This window comes from Erinaceus europaeus, chromosome X (genome assembly GCF_950295315.1).
Source record: "Erinaceus europaeus chromosome X, mEriEur2.1, whole genome shotgun sequence".
Lineage (NCBI taxonomy): Eukaryota > Metazoa > Chordata > Mammalia > Eulipotyphla > Erinaceidae > Erinaceus > Erinaceus europaeus.
The window spans coordinates 2,945,346-2,960,627 of record NC_080185.1 but is presented as its reverse complement, the minus strand read 5'-3'; the positions used below and the strand labels follow the sequence as shown (position 1 = coordinate 2,960,627).

Genomic DNA, 15,282 nt, shown 5'->3' with positions numbered 1-15,282 from the left:
CAAATAAAGACAATAAGATACTACTTGACACCTGTGGCTATGCCATTCATTACAAAGAACAGGAACAGACTATAGAAATGATCACTAAGAAATAAAATTAAAAAAAAAAATAATAATAATAAAGAAATGATCACTAAGGGGGGCAGGCAGTAGGGCAGTGGGTTAAGCGCACATGGCATAAAGCGCAAGGACCTGCGTAAGGATCTCGGTTGGAGCCCCCAGCTCCCCGCCTGCAGGGGGGTCGCTTCACAGGCGGTGAAGCAGGTCTGCAGGTGTCTATCTTACTCTCCCCCTCTCTGTCTTCCCTCTTCTCTCCATTTCTCTCTTTCCTATCCAACAACAACGACAGCAATAACAATAATGACAACAATGATAAACAACAAGGGCAATAAAAGGGAAAAAATGGCCTCCAGGAGCAGTGGATTCATAGTGCAGGCATTGAGCCCCAGCAATAACCCTGGAGGAAAATTAAAAAAAGAAAAAGAAGTGGTCCAGGAGGTGGCGTGGTGGATAAAACATCAGACTCTGAAGCATGAGGTCCTGAGTTCAATCCCTGGCAGCACATGTACCAGAGTAATGTCTGGTTCTTTCTCTCTCTCTCTCTCTCCTTCTCTCTTCATGAATAAATAAAATCAAAAAAAAAAAAAAAAAGAAAGAAATCTCTGAAAGTAGGGCACCAAAGTAAAAATGTCTGGGTGGAAGGTGAGGGTAGATGTTCAGCTTCACTGGGGGAAGGGTGGGGGCAGGGAATGGGACACAGACCTTTGGTGGTGGGAATGGTGTTAATATACATTCCTATTAATTTATAGTCTCCCAAATCACTTCAATTTATAGGAGAGGGGGAAAAATGGATCGAATGTTTCAAACTTTTTGATGCACAGACCATAGCTCTGAGTATATGTTCCTTCAGTCTAAGCACTTAAGACTTCAAATTAGCAATCAGATTGAATTTTAACAGTGGGCTCAAGTTGTTGATACATTTCTAATAATGACTTGTTCTGTGAAATATTAAGTCTCCTAAAAGCTTAGACCAGGGAGAACAGAAGCAACTGGTGATGTTCCTTTATAAGATACAACTTAAATTTATTATAAATATTATAAATTATGGTGAGGTCTTGTATGCTACAGAAAATCCTAACAAAGGGATTTTCAAAGTTAACCCAATTGCCAAATAATTTGGTTCTAGCTATAGCTATTGCTTTCTTAATCCCTAAAATAGCAGGAACCTTCCCCTTTCTCTATAAAGCCCATATTTCTCCCATTCCTGAAACCTCTAGGGTGGGGCTCACTTTCCTGTGTAATTCTCCCAATCCATACCAATTGATACTGCATCTGCTGATCCCAACCCAATCAATGCAACCAGTACCATCTCAGCATATTTCACTTCAGACTGCATCCAGAGATGTCAGGCGTGGAAGGTGAACCCACCAGCTTCATCACTCTGGTGAGACCTTTCCTAGCTCATAGGACTCCTTAAATTCATTTAGGGTGGTACACTTTTTTTTTCTTTTTTCCTTTATTGGGGAATTAATATTTTACAGTCAACAGTAAATACAATAGTTTGTACATGCATAGATAGCATTTGTCAGTTTTCCACATAACAATACAACCCCCACTAAGTCCTCTGCCATCCTCTTCCAGGACTTGAACTCTCCCCCCCAACTCCACCCCAGAGTCTTTTACTTTGGTGCAATACTCCAACTCTAGTCCAGGTTCTGCTTAGTGTTTTCTCTGCTGATCTTGTTTTTCAACTTGTGCCTGCGAGTGAGATCATCCCATAGTCATCCTTCTGTTTCTGACTTATTTCACTTAACATGATTTCTTCAAGCTCCTTCCAAGAGGGGCTGAAAACGGTGAAATCACCATTTTTAATAGCTGAGTAGCATTCCATTGCGTATATAGACCACAACTTGCTCAGCCACTCATCTGTTGTTGGACACCTGGGTTTTGCTTCCAGGTTTTGGCTATTACAAATTGTGCTGCTATGAACTAAGGTATACACAAGTCTTTTTGTATGGGTGTGTTGGGTTTCTTAGGATATATCACCAGGAGAGGAATTTCCCATGTTCAGCGGGAAAGCAATTACAGAAGCCAGACCTTCTACTTTCTGCACCCAATAATGACCCTGGGCCCATGCTCCCAGAGGGTTAAAAATAGGAAAGCTATCAGGTGAGAGAATGGGATACGGAGTTCTGGTGGGGGGAATTGTGTGGAATTGTACCCCTCTTATCCTATGGGCTTGTCAGTGTTTCCATTTTATAAAAAAAAAAATGTAAAAAAAACATAAAAAAGAACAGTAACGAAAATCGGATCACCTGAGAATGCAACAGGACAAGACTAGGATTACTTTGGGAACAAACCAAGTCATAGGTGAGTGCAAACACATGTGGCTCATAGACAGAGAGGGGCCTAAGGAGAGATTCCTGGGGTTAAAAGTCCTTACCTGGGAGTTGGGTGGTAGCGCAGCTGGTTAAGCACACATGGCACGAAGCGCGAGGACTGGCATAAGGATCCTGGTTCGAGCCCCCAGCTCCACACCTGCAGGGGGTTCACTTCCCAGGCGGTGAAGCAGGTCTACAGATGTCTGTCTTTCTCTCCCTCTCTTTGTCTTCCCTTCCTCTCTCCATTTCTCTCTGTTCTATCTAACAACGATAATATCAATAACAACAACAATAAGAACTACAACAACAATAAAGAACAAGGGCAGCAAAAGAGAAAAAAAAAAAAGCCCATACCTAGCTGGTAACAGTGCAGCAGTTTGCCAGTTGAGACACCATCTCCAGTCTGAGTTTTATCAACAAAAAGACTGCTGATGGGAGGAAAGGATGCCCCAAGGCGCACCAAATGCAGCTTTGAGTCTCCATAGCTATTGTCCGTTGGAGGCTGGAGCAGCAGCGGGGAGGCCCTGTGCTGACATGGGGGTGGTGGTGGGCATAGAACTGACTGGGCAACAAAAGAGAAGATACACACTTCCAGTGGTCTGGAGGTGGTTCTGCCTCAGAACCCACGGAGTACAAATAGAATTTGTTTAGAAACTCACAGGGCCAAGGAGTACTTCCCAGATCAACTGTGGCTGATGACAGAGGGGCTAAATTGGGCCCAGGGTTTTGGGCCCTTGGGGCATGGGAGTCTATAGAGAACCTGGAAGAGATGGATGTGTTCCTAGATACCTACAAACTTCCAAAATTAAACAAAGAGCAACTAGAATATATGAACAGGCAAATCACAGTCAAAGAAATTGAAACAGTTAACACCTTACCAAGAATAAAAGTCCTGGACCACAAGGGCTGGCAGAAGGATCCCGGTTCAAGCCCCTGGCTCCCCACCTGCAGGGAACTCACTTCCCAGGCGGTGAAGCAGGTGTGCAGGTGTCTATCTTTCTCTCCCCCTCTCTGTCTTCCCCTCCTCTCTCCATTTCTCTCTGTCCTAGCCAACAACGATGACATCAATAATAACTACAACAACAATAAAGAACAACAAGGGCAACAAAAGAGAAAATAAATAAATATTTAAAAAGTTTAAATAAAGTCCTGGACCAGAGGGTTTTACAAATGAATTCTACAAAACATTCAAGGAAGAGTTAATACCTCTACTTTAAAAAATTTTTATTTTATTTAGTTATTCCTTTTTATAACATTTTTTAAACATTTATACTGAAAACCCCAAGTGACCAAACCTGAACTAAGAGGCACAGAATGTGTCACTGCAGATCAACGGGAGAAAAAGAGCAAGTTCCACTGGCAAACTGGCCAGGAGGAGGAGGATGAAGCAGAGACCACAAGTCTGCAGCCCACTATGTTTCTCCACAACTCCCCTTTGCTGTGGCTCCATGCAAATGAGCAGCTCCATTGCATGGACTCATGAGATGGAGATCTCTGTGGTTCAGAGAAACACTGTTAGGAAAGAGAATTCTAGGGACTACATGTAAAGAAATAGAGTTTACGGACTAACAGGGCTGTAGCAGCATTATTGCTTGGTCAGCAGAACTGAATAAATGAGGTCTCCTCAGACTAAGAACCCAATCTGCATGGGTTTTTTTTTTCTTATTTTTGCCTCTAGGGTAATCACTCAGGGCCAGAACCACAAATTTACTGCTTCTGGTACCATTTTTTCCATTTTACTGGGTAGAGGGAAATTGAGAAAGGAAGGGGGAGAGAGAGAGAGAGAGAGAGAGAGAGAGAGAGAGGGAGAGAGAGATGCAGAGCTGCTTCATTGCTTGTGAAGCATCCCCCCTGCAGATGGGGAGTGACAGCTCAAACCCAGTTCCTTGCTAGGGTCCTTGCACTTGGTACTATGTGAACTTAACCAAGTATGCCACCGCTGCACCCCCCATATGCATTTTAAGGAATTATACTGAACTAAGGTGAACCACGCTTATGACAGAAAGGTAACTGACATGCTAGGTGGAACATACTCATTTTGAAATATCTAGACATTTTGCTCCCATAGAAAAAAAAACAGAAAAAAGGAACCCAAATCGATGGTTAAACACTGGGATCCGGAATGACTTAACTATTCTTGATCCTTCTTCTTCTTCTAGCGTTTGCCCTTCTTCCATAGCCAGTCAACAGGTCAGGTTGAAAGCTGTCAGGAGCTGCTCCTTGCTGGCTTTGAAAGTGACTGGGATCCATGTGGATTCAGTCGGCTAGGAAGGATCGTCAGTTTCCCCAATGAATGGGGACTCACGGGATGCACCACGAGAAGGTCGATCCAATGCATCCCATTCTTAATCCTAAAAAGTAGTTAAAAAAAAAAAGTAGTAGTAAGGATCCCGGTTCGAGCCCCCGGCTCCCCACCTGCAGGGGAGTCGCTTCACAGGCGGTGAAGCAGGTCTGCAGGTGTCTATCTTTCTCTCCCCTTCTCTGTCTTCCCCTCCTCTCTCCATTTCTCTCTGTCCTATCCAACAACGAATTGCGTCAACAAGGGCAATAATAATAACCACGGCGAAGCTACAACAAGGGCAACAAAAGGGGGGAAAAAATGGCCTCCAGGAGCGGTGGATTCATGGTGCAGGCACCGAGCCCAGCAATAACCCTGGAGGAGGAAAAAAAAAAAAGTAGTGGGAGTCGGTTGGTGGCGCAGTGGGTTAAGCGCACGTGGCGCAAAGCGCAGGGACCGGCGTAAGGATCCCGGTTCGAGCCCCCGGCTCCCCACCTGCAGTGGAGTCGCTTCACAGGTGGTGAAGCAGGTCTGCAGGTGTCTATCTTTCTCTCCCCTCTCTCTCTGTCTTCCCCTCCTCTCTCCATTTCTCTCTGTCCTATCCAACAACAAAGCAATGTCAACAACGGCAATAATAACCGCAACGAGGCTGCAACAACTAGGGCAACAGAAAGGGGGAAAAATGGCCTCCAGGAGCGGTGGATTCATGGTGCAGGCACCGAGCCCAGCAATAACCCTGGAGGAGGAAAAAAAAAAAAAAGTAGTTTCTGTGGGAGCCAAGCAGCTGTGTACTGGGTTGAGCACACACGTTACCAGGGTTTGAACTCACACTCCTCATCTTTTTTCGGGGCGGGGGGGGGCTCACAAGTGGAAGCAGGTCTGCAGGTGTCTATCTTTCTCTTTTAAATTTTTTCCCTGTTGTTGCCCTTGTTTTATTGTTGTAGTTATTATTGTTGTTGTTACTGGTGTCGTCGTTGTTGGCTAGGACAGAGAGAAATGGAGAGAGGAGGGGAAGACAGAGAGGGGGAGAGAAAGACAGACACCTGCAGACCTGCTTCACCGCCTGGGAAGCGACTCCCCTGCAGGTGGGGAGCCGGGGGCTCGAACCAGGATCCTCACGCCGGTTCTTGTGCTTTGCGCCACCTGCGCTTAACCCGCTGTGCCACCGCCCGACTCCCAGGTGTGTTTCTCTCTCCCTCTCTTTAAATTTCTCTCTGTCCTGTGAAATAACCTAGAAAGAGAGAGACAAAGAGAGAAATGGCCGCCGGAGCGGTGGATTCGTAGTGCCGGCACCCCAGTGGTGCCCCTGCAATACTGATCAATAAGGATCAGTCGATCAATATCAAAGCGTTGTGGGAGGACTGATGTGTAAATCGGTCGATACTGAAGAAACAGCCTCTGCCGGGACTTCGGAGCTGAGGCGCCACAGCAACAAGATGGCGCTGAGCCCGGGTGCGCGGCGTTCTGCCTGCTTTCCTCGCCCCCGCCCCCCGGAGCCCCTGTGTCGGCTGAGGGGCCTTGGAGTCCGTGGCCGCGGTCCGGCGGGACAGGCGAGGGGCAACTTGTACTGGGAGCTGGGGGAGAGGGCGACGACAGACGTCAGCCGGGCTGGGGCTCGCCCCGCCACAATTACACAGGACGAAAATAAAAAGCCAGTAATAAAATAAACAAGTGGCCTGAGGAAGGACAAGGGAGCCTGCAAGCCAGAATAGGGTCAGACCCGGGAGACACCCGGCGTGCCGGCCACGCAGCGCAGCGTTCCGACTTCCTCCTCTGGGTCCCGGAGAGGGGCTGGGGGACTTGGGACCCGGAACAGGACCTCCAGGCTGCAGAGGCGGAGGGGCGCCGGCTTTGGAGGGGTCATGCTGAGTTTTCTGGGAGGAGGCATGAAGGACCCCACACCCGGAACAGGGTCAGAGCAGGGAGACAGCCACGGAGGAGCGACTACTTGGCATCCAGACCTCCACATCTGGGCCAGAGATGGGAGACGAGGCCAGGAGCAGGGCCTCCCGGGCGGCAGGCCGGCCCCCTGATTGTAGGGCGGGCAATATGCGCACCCGGGTCGGACAGGACAGACCCTACACCTCCGAACAAACGGCCGGCCGCCACCACAACCCTGCCCCTGCAGTCAGTCTGGGAAACCCTGACACAGACGCCACGCCCAAAATGCCACGCCCAAAACGCCACATCCGGGTCCCGAGGCGGGTATGCTATATAAAGCCCTGCAGGCAGCGCACCTCTCAGTCACGCGGCGGCAGAGGAGGAACGCGGATCGGATCGGCCGGCGACGGTGAGCACCCCCCCATGGAAACGCCGGCCCTGGGGACCACCGCTAGAGCAGCCGGGGCACCCGCGCACCCCCCCCATGGAAACGCCGGCCCCGGGGACCACCGCTAGAGCAGCCGGGGAACCCGCAAAGCTCCCAGCAAGAATCTCTGAGGGGCCGCATGGGCTTTCGGGGAGCGCACGCTCCCCTCTCCCATGTCTCAGTTTGGGGGCCTGAGCCTAGCCCGCCGGGCGTGGCGACCCACCGACTGATAGCTACGGCCACAGCTTCCCGCAGTCGGGGAGCACTCAGGGACCCGGACCGCACGTAAGAGGGGCCCCTCCGAAGGCCTCAGGTCCGTAAAGGAGAGTTAGTCAGAAGGGAGTCACTTAGGACCCCAAGGGAGGATTAAGGGACCTGAATGCCCCCCCCAGGCCCGCTGCTGTTCTCAGAACTTTGGGGGGGGAGGGGAGCCACGGTGTCCCAACCTCTCACCCGGGGCTCAGAAAGGGGAGGAGGATTTGCTCCTGGTGTGGGGGGGGCGTCCCAGTGAGGACCCCAGGCCCCCAGAATTGGCGCCAGCCCCACCCTCAGATGCCGCTTGTGATCGCAGACCTGGAGGGGGCTCAGAGGGGGAGGGAGTCGACTGTACACCCGGGTCCCAGGGCAGGGCGGGAGCCAGGTGGGGGAGGGGTGCGCGTGGGGGGTGGGGAGTGGCGGCGGCGGCAGCTTGGTGTGAGGAGGCCGGAGGCTTGGTGTGAGAAGGCGGGAGGCTCGGTGTGAGGAGGCGGGAGGCTCGGTGTGAGGAGGCGGGAGGCTCGGTGTGAGGAGGCGGGAGGCTCGGTGTGAGGAGGCGGGAGGCTCGGTGTGAGGAGGCGGGAGGCTCGGTGTGAGGAGGCGGGAGGCTCGGTGTGAGGAGGCGGGAGGCTCGGTGTGAGGAGGCGGGAGGCTCGGTGTGAGGAGGCGGGAGGCTCGGTGTGAGGAGGCGGGAGGCTCGGTGTGAGGAGGCGGGAGGCTCGGTGTGAGGAGGCCGGAGGCTCGGTGTGAGGAGGCCGGAGGCTCGGTGTGAGGAGGCCGGAGGCTCGGTGTGAGGAGGCCGGAGGCTCGGTGTGAGGAGGCCGGAGGCTCGGTGTGAGGAGGCCGGAGGCTCGGTGTGAGGAGGCCGGAGGCTCGGTGTGAGGAGGCCGGAGGCTCGGTGTGAGGAGGCCGGAGGCTCGGTGTGAGGAGGCCGGAGGCTCGGTGTGAGGAGGCCGGAGGCTCGGTGTGAGGAGGCGGGAGGCTTGGTGTGAGGAGGCCGGAGGCTTGGTCTGAGAAACTAGGTGTGAGAAACTAGGCCTCAGGTCGGAGGTTGGCGGGAAGGCCTGTGAGGCGGGTCCCTTCCAGAAGGCGGGGCTAGTAAGCAGGAGCCATACCACTCATGGCCAGAGGGGGCGCAGTTCTGCCTGCAATCACCCCACGCTCCTAGGAGCAGAGAACCCGGATGTCCCCTTTCCGCTAAGGAAGGACCGGCCGCAGAGGCCTTGAGTGGCAGCTCACACCTCTCAGGGCAGGAAGGAGGGCTCCTGGGGTGCGAGCTGGCGGGTACAAGATGGAGCCCCCATGGGAGATGAGGGACCCTCCCCAACCTGCCTTCAGTCTCTCCTGATCACACCAGTCCAGGGCATACAGGGGCACGGAGGAGCCGCATTACCCCGGATCAGAGGGGACCCCCAGTGTCAGACTCCACCTGGGTGTCAGCCCCAAACCTAGGCCAGGTGGCTGCACTTTAAGAGCCATATCGTTTTTTTTTTTCTTTCAGGATCTGAGGGACGTCACCCAGAGGACACAGCCTGTGAGGCCCCACACACCCCGAAGAACAACAGGTGATTCATTTCCCTTGTAGCTTCCTGGAGTCCCGCTTTGAGGGGCACTCAAAACCCCTTTCTTGAGGTCGAACCAATGTTTACCTCCATTGATAATCCTGGAGGAAGAAAAAACAAAACAAACCCTCTCCCCCATGGTTCAGCCACCTGCATACTCCCCACTGCTGCATGCTGTGGCTTGGCAAGCTTGAGGATGACTATCAGGACTCCAGAGGTCTGAGGTCCAGGATGTAAAGGAGTGGCCATTGTCCTGGGCTGAGGAGCTGAAGTCTTCCTCCTCATCCTCCTCATTTTCTTTTTCTTCCTCTGTTCTGTTCCAGGACAACCTGACCACAACCATGGCAGAAGGTCCTTCCAGACACTTGGAGAATGAGAACATGGGCAACCAAGATGAGGGAGCCCAGGCCCCGTTCCAGGGATCCTTGCTTGGAAAGATGGCTGACCTGGTGGACTTCCTGCTCAGCAAATACCGCAGGAAGGAGACCTCCACCCAGGCTGAGATGCTGAGAGAGGTCTTCAACAACGAGCAGAATCACTTCCCTGAGATCTTCAGCCAGGCCCGCGAGTGCCTGCAGCTGGTGTTTGGCATTGAGATGCAAGAGAACTCCCAGGCCCACAACTATGTCCTGGCTCCCACCCTGGGCCTCACCTATGATGGGATGACAGAGGCTGAGGACAGCAAGCCTAAGACTGGCCTGCTGATCCTTGTCCTAGGTGTCATCCTCCGAGGAGGTGGCTATGCCTCCCAGGAAGCTGTCCGGGCGGTACTAGGTGTGATGGGGCTCTTTGACAGGAGGGGGTACTCCGTCTTTGGAGAGCCCTGGCAGCTCCTCACCAATGAGTGGGTGCGAGAGCAGTACCTGGTGTACCAGCAGGTGCCGGGCAGCCAGCCCCCCCGCTACGAGTTCCTGTGGGGCCCCCGCGCACATGCTGAGACCAGCAAGGTCAGAGTCAGGGAGCTTTGGCTCCGTGTCATTAACCGGTACCAGTATATCGGCCTGCCCCCTGCCCATAGAGATGGAAGTTGAATGTGCAGGCATCTGATCTGGGGACACAGAGCCCTCAGGAGTAAGAGCTGGAGGCCAGGCAAGCTGGGGGCAGAGCTGGGTTCCTGTTGCTAGAAATTGATGTTTGGTTCTTTCAGAAAGGTTTCAAATGTTCTTGTACTGATGGTTCATGAGTTTGTGGGTGACATTGTGTAAAAGTTTTTTGCTGTTTCATAAAAACCAATTGAGAAATCTGCCATCTTAACTTTGTGCTTAGAAGCTGTATTACCTGACAAGGAAATGGAATATCCTTGGAAATGTGCACTCACAAGGGCAAACAATGGAGTTGAGACAAATAAATACAAACAATGGTTAAATCTTGCTGCTTACTCCTCCTTGTGTCATTCTACAGGAGAGAGAATGAGAGCGAGCGCGTGAGTGTGTGTGTGTGCGTGCGCGCGTGTGTGCTCGCGTGCGCAACCCAGAACCAGCAAGGATTCTGGAGAAATAGAGAAGTGATGACTGAAAGTTGGGGGGGGGTCTAACTTTCCTCTGGCAAAGAAGAGTCAGACATTAAAATGATATTATGGGGGGCCTGGTGGTGGTGCACCTGGTTAAGCACGCATATTACCAAGTGCAAGGACCCAGGTTCAAGCCCCCACTCCCTGTCTGCAGGGGGGATGCTTCATGAGCAGTGAAGCAAGTCTGCAGTTGTCTGTATTTACCTTCCCTTCTCGATTTATCTGTCTTACTCAATTAAAAAATGGGGTGGTAGCGCAGTGGGTTAAGTACACGTGGCAAGAAGCACAAGGACCGGCATAAGGATCCCAGTTTGCGCCCCCAGCTCCCTACCTGAGTGGGATGAAGCAGGTCTGCGGGTGTCTCTCTTTCCCCCTCTCTGTCTTCCCCTCCTCTCTCCATTTCTTTCTGTCCTACCCAACAACAACAGCAATAACAATAATAAAGCAATAAAATGGAAAAAAGGTCTCTAGGAGCAGTGGATTTGTGGTGCAGGCACTGAGCCCCAGCAATAATCATGGAGGCAAAAAAAAAAAAAGCCTGGAGTGGTGGATCCCAAATACTGGAATGGATGATGGGGCCCCAGAAACAACCCTGGTGGTAGCAGTAAGACACAAAAATGACAAGATCTTGACAGTCACTTAGTCAACTTTCAGCTGATGGGGATGAAGTGCATGGAAGTGGTTTGGGTGGAGAAATAAGGGCAGAAGGAAAGGAGCTTCACAAACTTTCTAAAAGTTTCCAGTTGCATCCAGCTGGGGAGGACTCAGTCACCATTATTAAGACCTCCATGAAGTGAAGTGGATTCTTGGCAGGTGGAAAAAAGAATTCAGCCCACGGAGTTCTGGTGGTGGGAACTGTGGAACTGTAACCCTGTTATCCTATTGTCTTGTTGGTGTTTCCATTTTATTAATAAAAATTAATAAAATTCAATCCAAAAGAGTAAAAAGTTAGCCAGAGAAGCACTCATGTCCTGGGGAGAGAGTAACCCTCGGTCTGTATTGGGCACCCCCAACCTTCCTTTCAGTGAGGGAAGGTGCAGGCATGTTGTTCCAGAGGGGTGGGGTGAGGTTCCAGGAAGCCGAGGCTCCAGTGCCTTGACTGTGGGTAGATCCATAGTCGCCCCAATTCTTCTGGTGTCTCATAGTGTGACAGCAGAATTCCATAACTCCTTCCTGATCCTCACTCTCTACTCATGGCATAACTGCCCCAAACTTGCAGTTGTGAAATAATGTGACCACATTCAGCCCTTCCTGTTCCCCTCCCCAGCTCATCCTCTTCACCCAATTTAAGTAGAATTTCCTCTGGGAGCAAAATGCTGCTCTTCTGTACAAAGAAAAAAAAAGCCAGATAGATATTTTCATCTGTGATGTTGCACACTCTTTTGATTAGCTAGGTATGAAAATACACCCTCGCCCAAACACAGGTGGCAGGATCTGAGGGGCTAGTCCCAAAAGCTGCCACACTCATCATCACGCAGGGGAAAGAAATATGCTGGGTCCTGAACCCCCACACCCACACAGAGAAAGCTCGTCTTTCTTAGACTGAGAGAGACAAGATCAAGTCCACGCAGAACCATCACCATGCAGAAAAAACTTGCCTTGCTCCAGCCTGCATCAGACACACATACGAGAGACTTCCTCAAGATCACCAGTCTTCCCACATTGCCCAAAGGAGCCCTGAACTAAGACTCTATAAAAACTTTTCCATGGGGAGTTGGGCAGTAGCGTAGCAGGTTAAGCGCAGGTGGCACAAAGCATAAGGACTGGCTTAAGGATCCCGGTTTGAGCCCTCTGCTCCCCACCTTCGGGGGAGTCGCTTCACAAGCGATGAAGCAGATCTGCAGGTGTCTATCTTTATCGTCCCCTCTCTGTCTTCCCCTCCTCTCTCCATTTCTCTCTGTCCTATTCAACAATAATGACATCAATAACAACAACAACAATAACTACAACAGTACAACAACAAAGGCAACAAAAGGGAATAAAATATTTTTTTAATCTTAAAAAAAAAAAAAACCAAACTGTCTTACCACGAGGGGGGGCTCTCACACTTCCCCTGGCAGGTCTCACATTTCCCCAGCTACTATAGCCTGGAATAGTTGCCCTTCATAATCTGTCTGGTTGAAGCTTTCTGACTCACCTATATCTCATTTTGTTTCTCACATTTCTAACAGCAGGTGGTTCTTGGGGCGCTTCTCCTGTACCCCAGAGCCAGAGCTTCTCACCTGCTCACAGATAGAAACCTGAGGTCCCCTGGTCACCCCACTAGTTAGGGCTAGGGCGAGAGCAGACCCAGGGCCTGAATTCATGCAGACCCTGCTGCCCCCCCCCAAATGTCCCAGGTCTACCTTGTCCTTACCCTTCAGTTCTCATAGTGTCTTGGTAAAGAAAAAAAGAAAGGTGCAGCAGCCAAGGTACTAAAGAAAGGAGGTCTTAAGACAGATAATAGTATGAATGAAGCTGATTTATGTCCTGCTTGTGATTTTCTTCACCTGTGGTCAGTCCCCCTAGTGCATCCCAGGACCCTGGAGAGCTTATTCTGTTACCAAGAAGTCGGGTCCTTTGCTCATCACACTGAAAGCCACCACTGAAAGGGTATTTGCAGAGGAAAATGTCTTCATGGGAGGGGGGGCATCTGCTATGCCTTCTGAAGCTGTCATCTCACCAACTGGAAGGCAAGGAAGGTTGTTCAGGAGAAAGAGGGGGTGTGTATTCGTGAGTCCAGGTAGAGTCTGTGACTTCTATAGGCTGTCACTGTCGGTCTGCAAGGACAGGGTGCAAGCGCCAGAAAAGTGTCTCAACGGACAGCGACCTGTAGCGCTTAGTGAAGGCCTAGATTTGTTGATAGTGTTTGTGTGCTTGCATGATCACCAGAGCTTCACCACTTCATGTGGACTTTTTCCAGATACAGACAGAAGCAAAGAATGGGGGAGGGAGAGAAGAAGGGAGAGAGAAAGAGAGAGAGAGAGAGAGAGAGAGAGAAACACCAGACACAGACCATAGTGCTGAAGCTTCCTTCAGTGAGGTTGGAGCAAGGCTTGAACCTGGCCATACACATGACAAAAAGGTGCACTATCCAAGTGAGCTATTTTGCCAGCCTTCTTGATGCCATCTTCCATCATGTACTAGTTCAGGATGTCAAAGGAAACATCTGGTGTTGGCGTCCTGGGGGGACCCTCTCCAGCTCTCTGGACCTGTTGGAGTTGAGGACAGAGGAAGGGCTTGGAGAATGTCCTGAAGAAGCAGGGGTTGGGGAGTACCCACAAACCCTTGTTTTAGACAATGAGGGGTAGCCTTTGAGAAAAGGGAAAAGCTTCTCATTCCCTGGGGGCAGGTGGGGGGGATAATTAGCATAACAAAAGGGCTGACTTTGGGAAATCAGCCCTGGAGAACCTTCCAGAAGTCTGTCTTACAGCCCTCTGTCTGAGGTGTTCTATGGCTTTGGAGGGGCTAGACGTTAGTGACTATGCTCCTTCGTGACTCAACATGAGGCCTGCATGGACATGGCCTGCCTAGCCTCCTTCTCTGTCACCAATTCTGCACATGTGCTTTCCTGTCCGCTCTCAGAAATCTTCCCCAGTTCTACTTAGTCTTCCTGCCTGTGACCTCCAGTTCAGCCGTGGAACCACACTTCTGAAACCCAGCAGCAGGTCACTACTGCCCCAACTGACACAGCCTCATCACCTGTGCACACCTGCTCTGGGGCCCCTCTGATGGCCACACCCCTGCCTCTCAATAGTGGCCTTGGGATATCTGGTCAATCTGCTGGAAGTCTGCAACACACCCTTGAAAAACCAATTTTGTTTTTACTAGTGATTTAATTGCAGTTTACAATATTGTAATATTGCAGGGGTATAGTTCCACATGGCACAGTTCCCACAAAGTCTTAAAAGACAGCTAGCTACTTCTTCCTTTGTTTTTCAGTCTACAAGACACTCTGGGACAGATTCTAAAGGAATTGCTTAGAAGATATGATCTAGGGAGTTAGACAGTACTGCAGCGGGTTAAGTGCAGGTGGCGCAAACACAAGGACCCGGCAGAAGGATCCCGGTTCGAGCCCCGGGCTCCCCACCTGCAGGGGAGTCACTTCACAAGCGGTGAAGCAGGTCTGCAGATGTTTATCTTTCTCTCCCCCTCTCTGTCTTCCCCTCCTCTCTCCATTTCTCTCTGTCCTATCCAACAACAACAACAGTAATAACTACAACAATTTAAAAAAAGAAGAAAAAGGTATGATCTAGGGGCTGAGTGGTGGCACACCTGGTTGAGTGCACATGTTACAATGCACAAGGACCTGGGTTTGAGCCATCAGTCACCATCTGCAGGGGGAAAGCTTCACAAGTGATGAAGGAGAGCTGTAGGTCTCTCTCTGATTCTCTCGCTCTCTCTCTCTCTCCCCCTTTTTCTCAGTTTCTGGCTATTTCTAGCAGATAAATAAAGATTATTTAAAAAAAATTAAAAGTCTATGACCTAGCCCATGAACTAGAACCCTGAAGTGAAAGAGTTTTGTAAAACTAGCCTGAGCTTGGCAGTGGCACTTCAGTGGGGAGTCTTATGAAAACTAGGCACTAACTGAGAAAGCTGTGGTCTATATACACAATGGAATACTACACAGCTATTAAGAACAATGAATCCACCTTCTCTGACCCATCTTGGATGGAGCTAGGAGGAATTAATGTTAAGTGAACTAAGTCAGAAAGATGAAGGCGAGTATGGAATGATCCCACTCATCAACAGAAGTTGAGAAAGAATAACAGAAAGGGAAACTCAAAGCAGGATCTGACTAAATTTGAAGTAGGGCACCAAAGTAAAAACCCTGGGTTGAGGGTGAGGGTGGATGTTCGGCTTCGGGGGGGGGGGGTTTGTGTGGATGGGATGGGACACAGTCTTTTGGTGGTGGGAATGGTATTTATGTACACTCCTATTAATTTGTAGTCATATAAATCACTGAGTAATATGGGAGGGGAAAAACTGATTGAATGTCTCAAACTTTT

General features: G+C 50.6%; 1 protein-coding gene across 1 annotated transcript; it reads left to right on the top strand.

Annotated features, from left to right (window-relative positions):
- The first annotated feature begins 8,721 nt into the window (after window positions 1–8,721).
- On the top strand, window positions 8,722–10,150 carry LOC103120100 (melanoma-associated antigen 8-like). Its single transcript, XM_060182602.1, has 2 exons — window positions 8,722–8,787; window positions 9,108–10,150. The coding sequence occupies exon 2, from the start codon at window positions 9,126–9,128 to the stop codon at window positions 9,813–9,815; it is 690 nt and encodes a 229-aa protein (XP_060038585.1). The 5' UTR covers window positions 8,722–8,787; window positions 9,108–9,125; the 3' UTR covers window positions 9,816–10,150.
- The last annotated feature ends 5,132 nt before the right edge of the window (window positions 10,151–15,282 follow it).

Excerpts from the sequence above, each read along its gene's own strand:
- LOC103120100 (XM_060182602.1), top strand. The coding sequence starts at position 9,126 with ATGGCAGAAGGTCCTTCCAGACACTTGGAGAATGAGAACATGGGCAAC.